This window comes from Lepus europaeus, chromosome 7, assembly GCF_033115175.1.
Source record: "Lepus europaeus isolate LE1 chromosome 7, mLepTim1.pri, whole genome shotgun sequence".
NCBI lineage: Eukaryota > Metazoa > Chordata > Mammalia > Lagomorpha > Leporidae > Lepus > Lepus europaeus.
The window spans coordinates 10,980,785-11,001,403 of record NC_084833.1 but is presented as its reverse complement, the minus strand read 5'-3'; the positions used below and the strand labels follow the sequence as shown (position 1 = coordinate 11,001,403).

Below are 20,619 nucleotides of genomic sequence, written 5' to 3'. Positions count from 1 at the left end.
AAGATAGTGGCCAGTGCCAGCTGGAGGATGGACTGTGGACTGGTGGGTGGGGGCAAGGACAAGTGGCAGAGGCTTCCAGAGATGGATGGGGGTGGGGCCAGCCTTCCAAACAAGCTGGTGAATTTGTGGAAGGAGCAGAAGTGACCTCGGGGAAGCTGGGGTGGCAGCAGCAAGCAGCTTTTACCCCCCAGGGCTGTGACTGACCCAAGCCCCACCCCTTCTTCAGGCCAGGACCCAAACCCTGCAGGCCCAGCTGCAGGCACCGTGGCGAGCATCATCCTGGCCCTGGTGCTCCTGGCAGTGCTGCTGGTCGTGTGCGGCCCTCTCGCCTACAGGAAGCTGGTGAAGAAATGTAGGTGCCGGTGCCTGGGGCCCCCTCCTCAGCACCCCCCCCCCCACCTGCACCCTCAGCACTAGCCTTCTCCTGCCCCAAGTAACAGAAACAGAAAGCAAGAAAACCATCGACTCCAATTGGCCCCCATCAGCCAGAGAGAGGCTGTGGCCATTCTTTCAGGTTGTGGTGGGCTCGCAGGGTCATTAGCAGGGACTCCATGACACAGACACACAAACAGGCCTGGCTCCACCGCTCACCGGCTGCCAGCCACGCCGACAGAGCCACTTCCTGTCTCTGAGCCTCAGTTTCCTTCTCGGCCACATGGGCACTCCAAGCCCTTGTGAACACAGAGGGTCAGTGCCCTTGCCTTAGGGAACTCCTGGGAGGCCAGAAGTGACATTCAGGAGGCTGGAAGCCGAGAGTCCAGAGTGGGGACAGTGTTGGGTCCCTAGTGCCTGCCCGGTTCGAAACCTCTGTGGTGCTTCCGTTGGGAAGCTGGCCAGCCTGGCACACTCCTTTGGCACTGGATGGCTTTGGTTTCCCTGGAGGCCCGGAGAGACTTCAGGGAGCCAGACCCTAGCTGTCCGTCCTGCAGGCAGCGACACCTGCCAGCTCTGCCCTCCCTCCTAACCACTCCCCGCGTTGCCCTCCCCCGCCCCACCCCCTCCCTGACAAACTTTCCTATTTGTTGCCCAGTCCGACAGAAGAAGCAGCGCCAGTGGATCGGCCCCACGGAAATGAGCCAGAACAGTAAGTGTCCCGGAGGTGGGCCGCAGAGCTAGGGCAAGGCTCTGCCCCATCACAGAGCCAGCGGCTGCCTCTGGTCCCCACCAGGCTCCTGTAGGGGCTGACTGTCACCAGCGGATGTCTCCACACCGGCAGGGCCATAGCTTCTTGTTGGGACAGAGGGCTAAGTGGGTTTTACCTTGAAGCCTCAGCGACCGTGGCCTCCCCTCTGTCATGAGGTCCCAGTGGCAGCCACCTCCTTGGGCAGCGTCCCCAACGCAGTGGCCAGTGGTTGCTCCCAAAAGGGGACCCTGCGATCGAGTCTGGGGAACCTTGAACTGAGCAAAGCTAAACACGGTTCTGTATTTCAGGCCTTACTGGACCCTTCGTGGGCATCTCTGAAGCACCGGGCTGCTTCTATCACCAGCCAGCCCATCCCCCACCCCCGTCTCCATCCCCTCTCTTCCAGCCGGGACTAGGGACTAGTGTCAGCCCAGCAGATGGAAGCAAAGACGCCCCCTGCACTCTTCTCCTTCCCAAGTCCAGGGCCAAAGCGTTCAGGAAGTCCTTTAGACAATCCAAAGCCTTTAACTCCTGGAGGGCGGGGAGTCTATCTGTCCAGTCGGTGTGGGCAAATGTGTGACTGACTGACTGCAGGCCCCCAACCCCCTAATCAGATTGCTGGCCCAGCCCAACCTGCTCTTAAAGTCTGCCTCTGACCTTGGTAGCATGACTTCTCCAGGGAGGGAGGAAAGTGGGGGTGCACGGAAGAGACTGTGGGTGGCTCGCCTTTTCCCCATGACATCCTAAACAGGACATTAGGGCCCCAGGGAACCCCTGGGAAGGCGTGGGAGGACAGAACACCCCGACTAACAACACTGTCTCCCGCACCTACTCAGTGTCCTTCCACCGCAACCACACGGCCACCACCGTGCGCTCCCAGGCGGGGAACCCCACAGCCTCCTCCCACGTGGATAACGAGTACAGCCAGCCTCCCAGGAACTCCCGCCTGTCCGCTTATCCGGGTAAGTAGCAGGGGTGCTCCCAGGCGGGCAGGGCCCAGACTGGTCACGTGATGTGCTTGAAGCTCACATGACTGCCCAAAGACAGCAGGGAGGCTCCAGGGGACGAGAGCTCAAGCTGTGTACTTGACAGCAGGCTGAGGCCAAGCACGGAAGGGGTGGAGCCCTCCCAGGCCTCAGCGGGCCCCTGTGGGGCTGTGAGCCACTCATCTACAGAGCAGAATGCACTTATTCGGGCAGGTGGGCGCTGTTAACCCCGGCCTCACTGTGACCTAATGCGCCTGTTTCCTGCAGGGCCTTTAAGGGGTCGATGGTAAATGAGGCCCCTTGGATTCCTGGGAGGCCAAAGACAGCCATTAAGTGGCCTGCAGGAGCCCTGTCCCCCCTTGCTAGTGTGAACAAACATGCCCCAGGGGCCTGGAGTTCAGCATCGTTAGTGAGCGCTTGGCTGATCTGATCAAAACAGACACAGGGGCTGTCATCAGCTCAGAAAGTCCCTGTGATCTCTCCGCCCATGTGGGCAGCGGCCCTTGGCTCTGAGGGGCTCTGTGTAGCCCCTGAGCCCTCTGCAAACGACCTCCTTTCTTTCCCCAGCCCTGGAAGGGGCCCTGCATCGCTCCTCCGCCCAGCCCGACAACTCCTCCGACAGCGACTACGACCTGCACGCAGCGCAGAGGCTGTGAAAGGTGCATGTGACCCCGGCCAGAGGCCCAGCACCCCAGTGTCCCCACAGCCCTAGGGACCAGCGCCAGCCACCCCACTCCTCTCCTCATCCCCTCCTGCCCGCACCTTGAGTGCCTGGGTTCTTGCAAAGGCAAACAGCAAGTGCCAGCAATGTAGGTGATGGCGCTGACACGAGCAGAGCAATCCTCCCCATGAGTCCACCTGGAAGCCCTCCCACAGGCCCTGGGGCACCAGCAGCGGGACAAGCAGCTGTGCCGTCGGAGCCCAGGGCTGGGCCTGTCCCGCACCTCCCCATGTCACCTGCAGGGACTGGGGTTTCCCCCTCCAACAGGTTTCCTTCTCACCCCACAGAACTGGCAACCCAGAGCTGGACCCATCTGTCCAGAGAAAGCACGCAACCTCCTTCCCCTAGTTCAGCAACTGCGGATTTCTACCCCAGCCAGAGCTGGACAGAGACCAGGGTGCCTTCGCACACATCCTGCTACCCACGGGGCAGGCCAGCTCTTACCTTCCCCCCCAGACAGACTCTGACCCAGGCGAGGACCACCACAGCGGCAGGCCCAGCCCCTCCAGGTGTGGCGCCTCTCAGTAGAGACTTGGGGGTGTCCAGAAGCTGGCCCCCTTTCCTAACAGGGGCAGAAGTGGCCTTTCTCCTTGGACCCTGACCCCGGTGAGGAATGACAAGGAAGCTCAGAGCTGCTGGGGGTGATTCCCCGGTGTATGGTTGGTGTGTTCTTTGTAAACCATGCTTCTCCTACTACCCAAGGACGGGAGTGCTCGAGCCTCTTCTAAGGATACCCGCAAGGAGGGAAACTGTAGCCGTCACACTGAGGGCTGCACACCTGAACAGACAGCTTAGCAGGTGCACAGCACCTGCCCACGAGGGAGGCAGTGGGCACCTGGGCTCAAACAGCCACCTGACCCAACACCTCATCCCAATGCCATATGCCCTCAGGGGCCACTGGCTGGCAAGGGCACAGGTGCCACCCCAGGGTCTGGCAGGGGGCACACCTGGTAAATCCATCCCAAGCCAATCAGTTAACTTTCTAACTGCAGAGTCAGAGAATGGGGCTGGTATGCGCCTTGGGTTGGAATAATTCCTTTAACCAGTCTGCACCACTAAGATCCCAGCCACACAGGCAGTCCTGCGATGCCAATGTCCTCAACTGTGGGCGAGGAGTGGGAACCTAACTCAGATCCTGGGATCTAATGGAGAGAGAGGCTGTGCCTGGATCCCCAAGCCCTCGGGCATCAGGCGGCTCTGTCAGGTGATGAGGTAGCACGATGGGTAGCACATTTGGGGTTTGGGGGTCTTTCTCCACTCGATTTGGCTTTCTAGCTACCGGGAGCACTGGTATCAACAGTCGGAGCCAGTCACAGAGTCGTGGGTGGGGAGTGGTGCCAGCACGCCAGGAGTCTGGTCAGCACCCTGGCCCCCAGCCAACAGCCTCCCACCAGGCCTCCCTCTGAGCCCAGGGGGCCAGGCCTGGGTCATACATCTGCCCCAGACATGCTGGAAATCCATCCTTAGGGTCACCCATTTACCTGCCCATACCTGGGGTGGAGGTAGGTGAGAGGCTACTCTTAGCGGAAGTGAGACCCCAAACATTTCCTATATAGGTCTTTCTTGATAAAGGCTCTTTGATGTATCTGACCACCATACGGTGACCTCAAAGCAACCATGGTCTATTTAAAAAGACAAACCAACCACCCCACCAAAACCCAATTTAGTGGAGGAGAAAAATGTCTTTAGAAGACTGTTTTTCAGGCGGTGGTAGGCTTGGGTGATATACTCCAAAGGCATCGGTCTGGTCATGCAGCTGAATGGGAACCATTGGAGTCTTCAAGTCTTTGACAAGTTCCGGCCTTGGCTGGACTGAGCCTGAGGGCCATCGGGTAGGCACTGCTCCCCAGTGACCCACACAGCCAGTCTTCCTCAGCTGCTGGACCCCCTGCTGTGTGACCTGGGCAACCTCAGAGTCCCCATTGCTGCTTCGCAGCCATCTACTACAGAACAGGGGCTGCTCCTCCCACTCACCTGTGTCCCCAGCACCCCAAGCCTCTCCTCTACATGTTACCTGGTCGGCCTTTGGAAGGATTTGGGCATGCAACCCGATTCTAGCACATTCTCTTTATCTCTAGGAAATTGAGGATCCCAAAGGAAGCTCCCCTAGACTGGAGAGTAGTTAAGTTTAAAGTTGTGGTGTGGTTTGAGTGTTATAGCAGGTTAAGCCGATGCTTAGGATACCTGCATCCCAGATCAGGGTGTTAGTTTGAGTCCTGGCTATGCCACCTCTGTCCAGATCCCTGCTAACATGACTGGGAAGCAGCAGGTGGCAGCTCAAGCAGTTCCTGTCACCCACGTGTCACCCAGAGTCCTGGGCTCCTGGCTTCAGCCAGGCTGTGGTGGTCATTTGGGGAGTAAACCAGAGGATGGACATGCTCTCTCACTCTACCTTTCAAGTAAATAAATACTTTTTTTAAAAGTTATTATGCATCCGGGGATGTGGGAGTATGGAATGAACTAACATAGTGGCTGTAAAGCCATTTGGCCTTGCCCCAGGCAGCAGTGCTAGGTCTGCCCTGAGCCTGGAACCTAGCAGAGGCTCTAAACTGGACAAGCAGGGCCCGTCCCAAGTAGCAGGCTCTGCAGGAAGGGGTCCACCATGGCCTGGCCAAGTATACCCAGTGATTTCATAGGAGGCAGGCCTGGGGAGCACCTGTGCCCCAGTGGGGCTGCCACCTTCATATGACCAGCCAGCACCGCTCATGACATCATCCTGTCCTGGGAAGCCCGCCCCTCCACCTCCTGCTGCCACTCTGGGACCAAGCTGTGGCAAGAGATTTCACTGTGCTCCCGGAGACATCTGAAGCTTCTTCCCACAAAGCCGAGAGAGCAGGCAAGGCCAGGGTTTGGTCAGGAGGGTGGGCAGTAGATGCTGGAGCCCTGTGACCCAGCTAGGTCCTGGGGACAGCCTTCCGGTGCCAGACTGGCCTCCTGCCTGCAGCCTCCGAGAGATCTGGTCCCGCCTCCGCCCCACCCCACCCCCCAGGCTGTGCCACCTGGTCTCTGAGCCGGCCACCCTGTGTCTCCTCCCCATTTGAAATTGGGGCCCAAAGGGCAACTGAGAGGACACAAGGAGATGACGCACATCACAGGGAGGCACAGCCAGCGTGTGGATCTGGCAATTCTCCACGCCTCTGGGCAGTCTGCAGGGAAGGAACAGAAGGGCTGACTCGCCAGACCAGGAGAAACCAGGTCTTGCCATCCCTGGAAGCTGCCAGTACTGCTGAAGGCAGAGGACGGCCGCCCAGGCCGCGTGACAACCGGTGCAGCAGCAGAGCTCCGGGACGCTGGACGGGGGCAGGCTGCTGGTTGCACAGCCTGTTCGGCTGCCCCTGCCCCTCTGAGCACGCCCCGCAGTTCCGCTCAGAAGCTGGCAGGTCAGGGAATACACTGGCAGGCCCGCATTCTGGCCAGCTCAGCAGGTGGCAGGGAAAAAAAAAAAAAAAAAAAAAAAAAAAGCACATTCCTGGCACAGCTGAGGCTTGGGTGCCACCTAGTGGGATCCTGTGGCCTCGCAGGCCACATCTCTCCAAGGCAAACAGGCAGACTCTGAGCAGAAAAAGGCTGAGAAGCAAAATCAAAGTCCAAGAAAGGAAAGGAAACTGCTAGAAGGGCCAAGCCCTGCACCCCAGAGGAAACCAAGGCCCCCACCCACGGCCACGTCGTCATCTTGCAAACCCACTCCGAGCCACGACACTACATATGACTCTTCAAAGTTTATTACGGAAATTAATTATACAAACATCCCGGCGATCGTTCCTCCAGTTCAGAAACATTCGTACGAGTCCATTAGTGATTTCTCTTTATAAATAACTTATGAGAAGCAAGCACAAGTGGTGAGGAACCAGCAGGCTAACCCAGCATCACGCACACCCACCGATGGCATGCAGGCCGGGGAGGGGGCAGGCACCAGAAGGTGGGGTTTCCTCCTCGGCCCCCAGCACCCCCAGGCCTGGCAGAGGTGGACAATTCAAGGCACATACGACTTCCCGACCGATAGCAGCTCCAGGGTCTGCCCTGAGACCTGGTTCACATCTGGAACAAGCGAGTTAATGCTTCCCTCGTCACACCCCCTTTGGTCTAGTGTAGTCTCCGTGGTTACCGAGCACGCCGGAAGCCCCGTGTGCGACGCAGAGTCACCATCCCTGCCCTTGACATCCTCACGAGAGAGGTGCAGAGACCGACCCCACGGTGGTGGCGGTGTTTCCGGAAGCACCGTTTGGGAGGTTACTGTTAGGGCGTCTTTTGATGTCTGTCTTGGGAGGGGTCCGGGGAGGGGAGAATTACAAGGAGTGAGCCAGAGGGAGGACGGAGGGATTGAAGGGGGCTGCTTCTGAGTGAGAGTCAAGGCACTAAAGGAGTGGATGGATGGGTGGACCGCAGAAAAAGAGCCTCAGAGAACAGAGGGCAGCTGGGAGGGGACCTGGCCCTCCAGGCCGAGATGAGCCCCGCACAACCACAACCTCCTAGCCTACAGCTGCTCTTTCTCCCCAGCCAGGGGACCACCTTGGACTCTGGAACCAGCGCAAGCAGGGGTGGGGTCCGCTTTCACAGCCTCCAGCCCCTTCCTGCACGAGTTCTGCCGTGCAAAGTAGCACACAGGACCAGCTGATCTGCCATCAGTCCACCGGGTTACATTATGGCTTCATAGGGTTTAAGAAGTGCTGTTTCTCCTGTCTTCTGCCTCCAACCTCACCCTGGCCACGGAGTGGGAGTTGGGGCCATCCTAGAGTGGACCAGACAGACATCAAGAGCAGCATCCCTGGTCAGGGGGCTCCACGTCGAACACCCCAGGGTGGGGAGGGGGCAGGGGCCAGAGACGGGAGGCTACCCCATCACTGAGATAACCCTGTACTGGGTTCAAGGTCCACAATGCATGCATACGCCCAGCCACACGGACACCCACAGGGGTCCCGGGCCCGCAGCCTGGCTAGCACCAGAAAGGCTGAAGCCAGTCCCCGAGACGACAGGGCCCCAGGAGGACCCACAGCCAGAGGGCCAACAGGTGCCGTTACTGCTGCCACTGCCAACCTGGTCACATTGCCCACACTGCTTCTAGGGGCCTGCATGCTCCCAGCCAGGCCCCTCCAAGGCCTGCACGTGTCCACTCAAGTCCACAGGGAGCACCAACTCCACTTCCAATTTAACCTGGAATCTCAGTGATGGCTGGGCCAGAGGTTGTGGCACTGGTGGAAGTAGGGATGGGCCAAGGGCCAGGGCTGTGATCAATAGCCAGGCCAGGCGGGCCCTGGGGGAGGTGGAAACCCATAGGGAGGGGCAGGCCCCGGGGGATATGGGGGCTGAGGGGACACTGATGGCTGGGGTTGTCCTGGGAAGCCCGGAAGCTGGGGCTGTGTTGGGTAGGGGGGTTTTCCTGCTGTTGGGAGGTAGGGGGACTGTTGAGGATAACCAGGACTGGGGGCCCGGCCCCCCACCACGGGGTAGCCAGGGCCAGAGGCACCAGCTGGGGCCATGGGATAGCCTGGCCGGGGCGGTATACTCCTCTGTGGGGACCAGGAGTAGCCGGCTGCAGCCCTGGGTCCCTGCTGGGCTGATGGGTAAGTGGGGCCCAGAGGCCCCCCGAAGGAGAAGGAGGGCTGGGATACCACTGGGAATGGGGCTGGCTGCAGGGCTCCTTGGGCAGTGGGGCCCACGGGTAGGCCGGGCGACGGGCTGTAGGGCAGAGGGTAGGGAGGCACGGCTGAAGCGGCTGACAGCGGTGGTGGCTGCTCTTCGGCCACAGGGGGCGTCGCCGGGGGGGCCGGGCGAGGTGGGGGTGGTGGTCGGGGTGGAGGGGCATCGCCACCGGGCTCCTGGGAAGCTCTGGGCTTCCTCACCACATCCTGCAGTTTCTCCACGCGTACCCGGCGCAGGTGGGACAGCGTCCTCATGGAGGAAAAGTTCTCCAGGAAGGTTTCCAAGGGCACCTCGCCCTCCAGGAACTTCTCCGCCATGGCCTGGAAGACATAGGGTCTGCTGACACCAGGGGCCTGCTGGGAGGCTGGCCGCCTGCTTTCCCCAGGTCGGAGTCCTGCTGAGGCTTCCTGCCTTGGGCCCGCCCCAGCCATCCCCTACCCCTTTGTGGCCTCTCCCTACTGACACAGGTACACGTGTTTACCTGTCCTGTCTCCCTCACTACACTGCCAGCGCCTCGAGGTCATGGTCACCACTGTCCCCTGACCCTTGGCATCGTGCTAGGCCCAGGTGGCTGCTGCACGGATGTGAGAACAGCTGAACGGGTGCACGCTAGTCCATGCACTCAGAGTATGGAGCAGTGGGGACTCAGTTTGCCCAGGGAGAGTGAAGAGATGCCCAGAGGGAAGTAGAAAGCGGGGGGAGGGGGCGAGCAGTGGGGCGGGGGGCCTGGCCTCAGTCCAGAGAGGACTCCCTGTGCTGTCTACTGTCACCCATTTCTGCTTCACCCAGGGAGACGGGGTTCCTCTTAGAGCAGACCCCTGAGGCTCTGCAGTTTCAGTCACCCACAGACAATCACATTCTGAAAACATTGGAAAATTCTAGAAATAAGCAGTTCATAAGTTTTCAATTACCTTCATTACAATATATTTTGTGGAATGATAGAAGTTGGTCGATTTTGTTATTAGGTATCACTGTTCATCTCTTTCTGCGCCTAATTTATGAATTCATCTTTATCACGGGTATGTATGGATGAGGGAAATAGCCCAAGTAGGGTTCGATATCATCTGCAATCACGGGCACCCAGTGGGGGTCTTGGTAGGTCTCCCCGTGGATAAGGAGGTTACTGTATTTTATCCACTGGGCCCCCCGAGGCCCTTGCCAGCTCAGCGCTCTGTGCCCCACGCTTTGCGGACACCGGGTGCTCGTGACACGGCCCCTGCTCCCGGCCGATGCAGCTCTGTGTCTCACCTCGGACTCCTCCTCTATCTTCATGCCCTCGATCTGCAGGAGGTCTAACAGGGCGCCCGGCTGCAGCGCTGAAGAAAACGTCTCTGGAAAGAAAGGCCGAGAGATCAGTATTTCAAAAGTGTGTTCTGACTCAGGGTTGAAGGTAGAGATTTCGGGAAAGGCAACACCCTGGGGTCTCCTGCAGAGCCCCACCGGGTGGGCCTGGAGGACCCTTTCGGTCCAGTTCCCTTACAGCACCGTCCTCTCCTTCCTGAGCAGAGAGGAGCCTGACCGAGCCCAGTCCAGACCTCCCCAGCCTGGGAAGGGGAAGGGCGGCCTCGCAGCCCAGCAGGCTGAGGCGGCCCGGTCCCACCTCTGAGGGAGAGCCACCCACCCTGCCTGGGTGCCAAGGCCAAGGTGGCCCCTGTCACCCTCACAGCCCACAGGCCCTGGGGCACGGAGAGCCCAGCTCAGCTCTGGAAAGCATAGAATTGGCACCAACTGATTGACAGCAAAGGATGCAGGCGCTCTGGGCTCAAATCCCACCCCACCCACTGCCAGCTGTGTAACCTAAGCAAGTTGCCGAATCTCTCTGAGCCTTGGTTTCCTCATCTGAAAACAGAACAGCAGTGCCTACCCCTGTGTGGCTGCTGTGCAAAAATGTGCATAAGCCACCCCGCCCGGAAGGCGGCAAGCCTCGGCCCGCCTCTGTCCTGGGAGACGGCAGCAATCCGCTGCTCCGCCCCTTGGGGCAGCCTGGACCGGGGACGCTGGGGAGCAGAGCAGCCAGCCAGGGGCCCTCCCAGAGCCGGCCGCCCCTACCCAGCTTTGCCTTCTGCTCCTGGCACCGCTCCACGAGCTTCCGCAGCTCCTGGTATTTGTCCGAGAGGTTGGAACGGCTGATCTCCAGGGGGCCCTGGAACTCCAGGTTCCGCTCGGCCAGGCTCCGGTTGGTGGCCAGTGCCATCTCCCGCTCCAGCTGCAGGTCCTGGACCTGAAAGAGCAGGACAGCCAATCGTGAGCACCACCGTCACCCTCCCTCACGTCCACGGACTGGGCCCCTCGCTCACCTTGGGGAACCCGGGACGATGCCAGCCCCGGAGTACAGATGGACCAAGGCTCAAACCCCAAGTGGGGCACCTTGTCCCAAGTGTCTCACTGGACCCCTAACCCTGGGGGAGACCCAGGTCAGGTAACAGCCTGCCCAAGGCCACGTGATGGACAAGTACCAGGTCCACAATGAGGTGTACAGAGCTGGGGAAGAAGGGAGGGGACAGGACCAATGTCCATGAGGAAGTCACGGCCTCCTAAGAGGGAAGGCACCAAAAGTCCCATCCACTTGTCCTAACTAACTCAGAGGTCCAGAGGTGCTAAGGTGGACTGAGGTGACCCAGGCCAGACCACGGGCTGGACACGCCATGAGTCCTCCTAACGAACGATCCTGAGGGGACCAGAACACGGAACACTGGGTCAGGAGTGACTCGTCCCCACCTCTAGGCCACACGTGTGTTTGCAGAGCGGCTGCCCAAGAACTGGCAAGAGGCCACTTCCTCCAGCCAAGCAGCACGCTGCCCCTCAGCCAGGCCCTTGTGGCTGCCAGCCCAAGGGGCCCGTGACCTGAAGCCCTGCCCATCTGCCAAGCAGTGTCCTTTACCATGAGGAGAGCTGGAGGCCAGACCCACCGGCCTGAAAGAGCAGGCCATGGACAGCACCGCTGGCACCAGGGGAGAGGACCCAGTTCCTGCCACAGGGTTCAGGGCCTGGCTCAGCGTGACCAGCCTCCACACAGGAGCTGGGGCACTTGCACGGTATACCTTGTCTACCATCATGGTCAGCACGAGATGATTAGGCAGATGGACTCACCCCCCACACCCAGAGAAAGGAAGCCCATGGGCACCCTAAAGAGGGGGTCTCTGGGGAGGCCTGCCCTCCTGCTGATCCCCAGCCATGGGGCTGGAGAGAGGGAGGGCACAGCTACCTCCCCCCCTACACACACACACGTGGCTGCACAGCTCTGGGACTGCAGGGCCCATCATGGCAAGCTGCCCCTACAACTGGGCTATCTGGTCTGCTGCCCCAAACATCCTCTTCAGCCACTGGACAAGCACATGACTTAGGGACGCAGCCACTAGTCCTGTTCCACCTGTGTGGCTGACACAAGAAGTGACACAGAGCGGGAAGCCTGAAGCCCCTCACTCAGCCCCTCTTGCAGGGTCCTGCAGATTCTCTGGTCCTCACAGACCAGCCTCGGCCTTCTCCCTAGGCCTTAGCCAGCCAAGTCTGCACAATGCCACCCTGCTCTATGCATTTCTGCCCCTCTCTGCAGTGGCCTCAGATATTTCTCCCTCTGGGGTTTAACATGAAGCCCTCCACCACTCGTACATAAAAAGACAGGAAGAAAGCTCTGGAATCTGCTCCCCACCCCTATCCCCGGCAGAGCACTCACCCACGGCCCCCGCCCCACCCCGAAGGCTCACACCCTTGTACACCCAGCAAATCCCTACCACTCTGTGCTCCAAGCAGTGTCTACAGCCTAGCTCCAGTTTCTTCCCACAAGCCCACGCTTCTCAGTCAGAGGTTTTCTGAACGCTAAGCAGCTCGCCCCACTTCATCTCCATGAGATCCACAGGACTAGTTCTTCCCTGGGAGATTTCAAACCGACTGGCCAGGCACAACCGGCTGTCCACCACGAAATGCAAGGTGCCTCTGCCCAAGAGGCTGCTTCTGCTCACATCTATGCCTCATCACAGATCCTATCAGCTTGTTCAACTTGGAAGTCAACTACTGATAACCACAGAAGGTTTGCTTCTGCCAAGCTCAGCACTGCAAGAGCAGAACACTGTGCTCAGGCGGACTCAACGAACGCTGTTTAATACAGATGGAGCCCCCCCGCCCCCCCCCCGACCTGCAAATCCCAAACCCCAAACGCTCTGAAAACCCAAACCTTAAAAGTTTTGGATTTGGGGAGCGGGCATCTGGTGTAGCAGTTAAGGTGTGCCTGGGACACCTGCACCCCTTGCTGGAGTCCCAGCTACTCCACTTCTGTTCCAGCTCCCCTCACCTGGGGAGGCTCAAATACTGGGTCTCTGCTACCTACGTGGCCAATCCGGATAGTTTCAGGCCCTTGCCTTCAGCCTGGCTCAGCCCTGCTGTTGTGGATACTTGGGGAGTGAACCAGCAGAAGGAAGACCTCCTACAGTGTATCTCTCTGTGTCTCAGCCTTTCAAATACAATGAAAATAAATTTTAAAAAAAAATTGGATTGGGGATGTTTCACTGGGAAAATCTAGGCAAAACTCAACACCTCTGAAATACTTCTGGTCTCAAGTATTTCGGATCAGGGAAAGTCAAGGTTGTTTGTGACGAATGCACAGACGAGGAAGGAATGAGGCCCTGCACTGTGCCCAGCACCTGTGCCAGGGAAGGCACGGCCCTGGCGCGGCTCACAGCCTAATTCACCCCAGCTGGCCCTGCAGCGTAACCAAGACAAGTGTGGCTTCCCGTCCTGGCTGAACAGGCTCAGCTGAGGACAGACATGACCTTAGGGTGGCAGGAGGTGCTGCACGGAGTCCCCAGACCTCTCCTCACACTCTGCCCACCGAGAGACCTTCACAACCCAACACTCAGCTCCTCCAACCCCAGCGAAGCTTCCTCTCTCGGTTGGAGGACAGGTGGTGGGCAGACAGCGCAGCAAGGACAGGAACAGGGGACACAATGCACTGTGCATCCTCTACAGCAAGGGAGATGTTCTGGGGAGGGGAAGCCGGAGAAGCTGGACGGAGTGGCTTCATTTTTATTTATTCGTTTAAAAAAAAAAAAAGATTTATTTATTTATTTATTTATTTGAAAGGCAGAGTTACAGAGAGGCAGAGGCAGAGAGACAGAGAGAAAGTTCTTCCATCCACTGGTTCACTCCCCAGATGGTTACAATGGACAGAGCTGTGCTGATCCAAAGCCAGGAGCCAAGAGCTTCTTCCGGGTCTCCCATGCGGATGCAGGAGCTCAAGGACTTGGGCCACCCTCCACTGCATTCCCTGGCCACAGCAGAGAGCTGGATCAGAAGTGGAGCAGCTGGGACTCGAATCGGCGCCCATATGGGATTCCGGCACTGCACCCCACGGCACCGGTCCCCCATTTATTCATTCTTAAGACAGTGAATCCAGACAAGACAAGACACGCCTGCTCATCAGTGAAGACGAAGCCATGTTTATGCTGATCAACCGAGGCTGGCATTACCTGTGCCGTCATCTCTCCCCAGGGGCAGGAGGCAGCAGTTTCCAGGGCAGGGGCTCAAGGGTGACTGTGGATATCCCCAGCCGTGGGGCCACAGGAGCTGCGGACAGGGAGGGCAGGGAAAGCCCTTCACAGAGTGAAGCTCTGTACAGGCAGAGATGGGATGATTCCAACGAGGACTCTGGTGAGCGGCTGAGTGGACTGCGTGCCACTTTGACAGCAGGCAGGATCAGGAGGAGACGAGCAGCCCAAGAATGGCTACTGGGACCCTCAGAATCACTGAGGAACTGCTCTCGGATCCAGGAGACCCAGGGACTGGGCTGACGCCTCAGGGCTCCTCTGGCTGGGCACAAACCAAAGCGAAGTCCACAGAAAAGAGAGAGGAGTTTGTCTAGAAAGCCCAATACATCAGTATCCTTAAAAAGAGCCCTTTAGGCGTCTCACATGGAGGCCGGCATTCTGGCACAGCGGGTGAAGCCACCACCTGTGACGCTGCCATCCCTCGTGAGTGCTGGAGTCCCAGCTGCTCCACTTTCCACCCATCTCCCTGTTAATACTTCCGGGAAGGCAGCAGCAGAAGCCCACGTCCCTGGGCCCCTGCCACCCACAGGGGAGACCCAGATGGAGTTCCAGATGCCTGGCCTCTGTCTGGCCCAGGCCCGGACACCAGAACCATTTGAGGAGTGAATCAGCGACAGAAGATCTCTTTCTTTGTAACTCTGCCTTTCAAATAAATAAATAAACCTCAAAAACAAAACAGCACCAACCAACCCAGAGCCCCGCGTGCTGGCCTTCTGTGACAGCCACTCCGTACCTCAGGGGACTCCAGGGCCAGCCGGGCGATCACCTCTGGGTCATTCTGCATCTCCTCCAGCTCCTGCAGGGTCTTGTCTTTCAGGGTCTCCATCGTTCCCTGTGAACACGACACCAAAGTGAGTTGGCGGCAGTCAGGGAGCAGGGCCCCCAAGCCTGTACATACCATCAGTGGAAAAGCAATGGGGAGTTTTGCTACCATGATACCACTCTACAGGGAGGCCCAAGGAGGTGCAAAGGCCCCAGTAAGTGCATCCCCAGGGACCAGGGAGCTGGGATATGTGACAGCACTTGGCAGCCGGAAGGCGTAACCACAACTCCTGCGAGTGCTAGATGGAGCTCCCTGAGGAATGGACAGGAAGAGGCAGTAGGAGGGAGCCAGGCAGCAGGGATGATGTGGTCCTGACGTCATCATGCCCTCTGGTGCGTGTCTATTTCTGTCTGAACCAGAAATACACAGGTCCCACACACAGGCTCTGCTGGCTCCAACATCACAGGCTCAACTGTCACTGTTATATTTAGTGCATCAACAACCTCAGGTTTCCCTCAAGTATCCCCAGCAAGGTAGCCCTCTGTGTGTCACAAAAGTGAACGGTCACATGCATGCTCTCACTGAAGCAGAAAACCGAAATGACCTCATTGGCCTCTTGGGCAATCGGGAAGCAAATTGACTGACCCAAATAGGACGTCTGCTCTGACAGGGAGCTGGTGGCAGTGGTGTGCTCCCTGTCCCCCGCCGGGGGCCGATGATTACATATGTGACGGATGGGTCACTGCACACCCGGGGCGGGGGGGAGCTCAGGGATGGCAGGGAGGAAGCACAGAACAACTGGCACGCCCTCCTCTTCTGCCGACAGATCACCCACCCGTACCCAGTTTTCACCTTTTCTAGAAAGATGTGCATTTCATCGCTTTCATGTTGGGCTTTCTCATTATAAGGGCCATATTTGTTTTCCCAACATCCCAGCACTGCAGAGGTCATGGGTCCTCCACAGGCCTCCAGTACTGGCTGTCAGCCCGGGGAGCCACACTGCTGACTCAGCTGAGAAGGCACCTGGGAATCAGGACCGGAGTGCATGTCGTGTGGACAGAAGCAACCTAGTTTCTATTTGCATAATACCAAGGGAAAACCTCCAAAGATTGTCAGAGTGACCATGCATCCCCACCTGCCAGCAAAGTCCCAGTTCACCCCCCGCAGCTATTAATGCTCCAAGTGTCCTGGCTTAAAACAACAACTATGAGGACTCCCTACAGACGGACAGGGGTCCCACCAGGGGCATCACCACTGCCTGCTAGCTACTGAGGCTGAACTCCCGTGTGCACCTGCGTCCCAGGAGACGCTCAGTGCCAATGAGGGCGGCCCATCCCACCTGTGACCCCTGCTGGAGGTGCTCCTAGGGACACCTCTGCAGCTGTCACTTTTGTGACACACAGAGGGCTACCCTGCTGGCTAGATTTAAGGCAGAGGACAGCTCCATGACAGACACATCACAGTGGAGGCCACCGGTTTCTGAGCGAGCACCTGCCACGTGAGTTTCACCTGCACATTCTTCCCAAGTAATGCCAGGTAGCAGCAACTGCCACATGTGCAGTCAGAGGATGGATCAGAAAGATTAGGGAGGCTACAGTGAGCGAATGGCAGAGCCCAGACTCAAACCTGCACTCTGTGCACACCTCGCCCCGCTGCTCTCCAAACCCTGGTCAAAGACTGCAGAGCGCAGAGACCTGTGACAGAGCAGAACCCAGGGAGGCATGCTGCTATCCTGCCACCAGGCCAAGGGCCTACCACTAACAGGAGCGACAGATGGAAGACACGAAACTCACAGGGACCCAGGCTCCAGGGAGAGCCACTCGCCAGCGGTGGGGCCTCGCGTTCATGGGAGCGCCCAAGGCTCAAGTTCTTCACCTGCAGAATGAGCCTGACAATGACCCCTCCGTCCCAGGACAGGAAGCAAGGGTCACTGAGATAACTCAGGCCAAGTGGCCTGGTGCAGGGCCAAGAGCAAATGCTGGCAGAAGAGTCCCACACCACAGAACTGTGCAGTGTGGCCAGACAGGTATCTAACATCAGAAATTAGAAGGGAGAGATTTTTAAAACTCAAGAATGCGCAATCACACGTTCTCATCAGCTGTCAGAATGATGACACGGTCATGGGTTGTGTAGGCTCCAAAATAGCACTGTCTAGTCAAGTGAAAAAGGGAAATCGCGTTTAGAATCATGATGAGAACTGCTCTAACCTGAAAAGGCCTTGCAGACATCCGTGGGTTCCTGGAACGCCTTCTGAGAACCGCCGGCCTAGGGCTTCCAGGTCAGGCCCAGCAAGCCGACTGCCAGGGTTCTGAATGTCAGCTCTGTTACTGAACCTCTTTAGGCCTCACCTCAGTTTTCCCCAACGGAAGAACAGAGAAGATCTGGACCACAGTAAGCACTGAGGAAGGATCTGGGGACCACACAACCTTCTCCCACAGCAGGCATCAGTATCACCCCAAGGAGGGGCAGGCATCATGGGGATGGGGGAGCCTTCCACGGGACTCTCCTACCCCCTATCAGGGCACCAGTTTGAGTCCTGGCTACTCTGCTTCTAATAGTTTCCAGCTATTGCACCTGGGAAGGCAGCGGATAATGGTCCAAGTACACGGGCCCCTGCCACCCATGTGGGAAACCTGGATGGAGGTCTTGGCTCCTGGCTTCAGTCTGGCCCAGTCCCGGCTGCTGTAGGCATTTGGGAGTGAAACAGTGGATGAAGATCTCTGTTTCCCTGTCTCTCTTTCTGTCACTCTGCCTCTCAAATAAACCAATCTTTTAAAAAAATAAGACAAAAAGTATCGCCCCATAGAGGCATAGAGAGGTGAGGTCACTTGTCCAGGGTCAAAGAGTGTGGAAGTGGAAGTGCCTTCCAGGTCCAGGCCTCTCCACACCCGCATCAGAGTCCCGGGAGCTCCTGTTAAAGCCAAGTCCTAAGTTCTCCTCCAGACTAGAAAGTTCAACTTTGAATGACGTCTTCCTTGTAATAGAGCCAGCTGGGTCCTCCTGGTTGGGCATAGATTGTCTTCCTTTTCCCTTCCTCCAACCCTCCGAGGGAACTGGGAGGACAAGCAAGACCCCCAGGAGAAAGGGTCTGTCCCCCAGGACACAGCACAGGCCGGGGAGCACACAGGCTCGGCTCTGCTGCTTCCACTCAGCAGGGCGATGGGTGACATCCACAGAGATGGGGGCTCGCACATCAGGATGCCAGCTCTAGACGGGCAGTCCCAGGACAAGGAGCGTCAGCACGTGAGGCAGCGTCAGCGTGGCCACCACACTCTCAGAACCAACAGGCAGAACGTCGTGGATACAACTCACAGGAAAAGAGCAGAACTCTGGCCAGCTCTGCAGGGAGATTCAAACGAAGACCAGGGCTGCCACAAGACGGGCTTCAGAGGCCAGGAGACGCCACACTACATGGGAGCCGGCGCAGCAAAGGCAAGGTGGCTCCTCCAGCCAACACTGCCCACCCTGCTCTCTGACCTCTCTGCTTCTGGAGGCACCACAGGCCTGTGTATGAGGCACCTGTCCCCACTGCTTCCGGAATGGAGTGTGCCCAGGACTCTACCCAATTGCTGCAGGTCGAACATTCTCTTTCTAGGGATCTAATTTTCCTCGCCTGTAACATGGGTAAGTAAACCCTCGCGCTGCTTCTTTCTCCTGGGATCAAAGCCCTCTGCAAACTCTCCCATTAATTTATAACCACACTAGTGAGTAAGCGGAGGGTGTGCCTGCCCCTAATCCAAGGATGAAATGAAGCCCAGACAGAAACAGGAAGGGTATTACCCCAAGGCCTTATGGGAACCTGGGGGTCACCTCGCAGAGGCCCAGTCCTGTCCCTGCTCTGTGCTTCCAATTCTCCACCACCTCTGCCTCCTCTGTGCCCAGCAATGGGTGTGAGGAGGATAGCAAGGTTCGTTAGAAGGCCCAAGACCCAGGGATCACAGCCCCACCCCAAGCCACGCCCTCACACAGCGTGTCAGGCAGGGCGGGAAGTGCCATCCTGTGCATTTATCACAGCACCACCCGCCCCTGGAAGCTACTGGGGCCTTTGCTGCACAAGTCACCTGCCTGCTCCCCAGAGCCAACAAGGACGGCCCAAAGCAGCAAGCACTGCTCTGACTCCGTCACCTGGAAAAGACAGAGCAGGAAAACCTTCCACCCAAGGCTCCCAAGCAGCTAAGAGGTGGCCCCGAAGCCCAGGCATCCAGGATGGCAGCAGCCTGACTCCCAGTTGCCCGTGCGGCAGAAAAGGCCCAACCAGCACTTCTTGGAGTGGCACAAGTAGCAGGGGTCACCAGGAGAGAACTGGGTTGTTGCTGAGCTGTTACTTGGGAATCCATGGGCTCGCCTGTAATATCCAATTTCCTCACACCAGGGTTCTGACCCAGCCCCTTCCCTCACCTCCACCAGAGGTCACACCCCAGCCACCTGCAGGGGCCAGGCTGTCTCCAGGAGGGAGTGTGGCCCTCTGCAAAGCAGCACGGGTCCTGTCCAGGCTCCAGACACTTCCTGTGGGGAGGAGGGCAGGCCCAACTTGCTAGACCTGCCAGTTCTCCAGTGAGGCTGGGAACCCAGATCCGGCTGCACTTCCCCATGTGTAAATTTCAGTAGCCAACTCAAGGCTGTAAAAAACTGGCTGCAGTTTGTAACCAGACCATCTGTGGGTGGCGTGTGCAGGGCACAGGAAGGACAAGGCAGTGGGCAGAGAGGAGAGGTGGCAGACACACTCCACAGGTGACCTGGCATCTACCTCGTGCCAGAGTGGGGCACAGGCCTGGCCCTTGCAGTCCACCCCACGTGGAGGGGATCGGGGATCTCTGGCCACTGGCCCCTGCTGCTCATATCTCTGGTCTCAACTTTGTTTCATGCCTTCCTGTCTTGACTCAATGATCCCACAAGCCTTGATCAGGGGAACAAGATCTAGTGGGAGACAGCGAGGTGCCAAGGCAGATTATGGGCCAACTGTAGCTCTGTTTCTGGCCACTCAGCAGTGGTTATGGGACAGCCCTGGGACAGAGAGGTGTGGAGGGACTCAGGGCAGCATTCTCAGTCTTAGGGACACATGATACTGGTAGTTCTTGCTCAGCGAGGACCTTTGCCATAACTTTTTACCTCAAAGACAAAAATATGAGGAGACTTCCAGAGTGCATGGAAAAATGGAATTAAAAGCCTGAGTTTATTTGGGGGCAAAAAAAAATGTCTTAGACTGCATGGAACGGAATATGTGTTTCAGAAAAAAAAATCATGGGTTTTTTGTGTGTGTGTGTGTTTTTTTTTTTTTTTTTTTACACCAAAATCAACCCATACTATTAGTTCTATTTTCCAGACTTTGGGAGGAAGCTTTCTAGCCTCAACTGACCAGAGATCATTTGCATGAAAAAGCCGGGGATAAAAGTAAAGTAGAAAGCAAAATGCAGCATTTTCTAGACAGCAAGCTACCAGTGAGGGGAACTGGTTCAGAGATGGCTTGTGGGACCCCTACCTCGCTGTCAACATGGTAAAGCCAGCTCTCCCTCCACAGGATGGGGGGGAGAACAGCACAGAACGTGGGGTCTCAGCTCTTTAACTACGTGACCTGGAGTGAGTCCTTCCGCCTCAGGTTCCTTAGCTGGAAAGTGGGGCACCATAACTGCACCCCGAGAGTGCTGCTTGCTGAGTTCATCGTTTGAGCAAACACCCCTGAGGGGCTTAGCCAACTGCTGTGTGCTGAACGAACCCTAGGGAGCCTGCCCCTTGGGAGTAACCTGAGGATTAAGGGTGGCTCCTGAAATCCTGGGTGTGACACTGAGTCAAACGGAGTGCTATCACAGGCCTGGAGTGGGCAGGGCAGGCTCCAGCCTCGCCAGCTC

General features: G+C 57.8%; 2 protein-coding genes across 3 annotated transcripts in view; one reads left to right on the top strand and one right to left on the bottom strand.

Moving 5' to 3' along the window:
- The window catches only part of CD5 (CD5 molecule), a 29,071-nt gene extending 26,298 nt beyond the window's left edge, over positions 1-2,773 (top strand). The window contains exons 9-12 of the mRNA XM_062197388.1: positions 227-352; positions 1,031-1,084; positions 1,960-2,085; positions 2,677-2,773. Coding sequence (XP_062053372.1) covers positions 227-352; positions 1,031-1,084; positions 1,960-2,085; positions 2,677-2,765 — 395 coding nt within the window. The 3' untranslated portion in view covers positions 2,766-2,773. The remainder of the gene's footprint in view (positions 1-226; positions 353-1,030; positions 1,085-1,959; positions 2,086-2,676) is intronic.
- Positions 2,774-6,523: 3,750 nt separating this feature from the next.
- VPS37C (VPS37C subunit of ESCRT-I) overlaps positions 6,524-20,619 on the bottom strand; it is a 35,678-nt gene continuing 21,582 nt past the window's right edge. Inside the window, exons 1-5 of one of the 2 annotated variants that reach the window (XM_062196063.1) lie at positions 16,981-17,479; positions 14,744-14,842; positions 10,520-10,691; positions 9,719-9,801; positions 6,524-8,790 (exon numbers count right to left, since the gene is read on the bottom strand). In XM_062196063.1, the coding sequence (XP_062052047.1) occupies positions 8,059-8,790; positions 9,719-9,801; positions 10,520-10,691; positions 14,744-14,842; positions 16,981-17,001 (1,107 nt within the window). In that variant the 5' untranslated portion in view covers positions 17,002-17,479 and the 3' untranslated portion in view covers positions 6,524-8,058. Of the gene's footprint in view, positions 8,791-9,718; positions 9,802-10,519; positions 10,692-14,743; positions 14,843-16,980; positions 17,480-20,619 lie in introns of those variants that run through there. The other variant, XM_062196064.1, reaches the window with a different exon arrangement.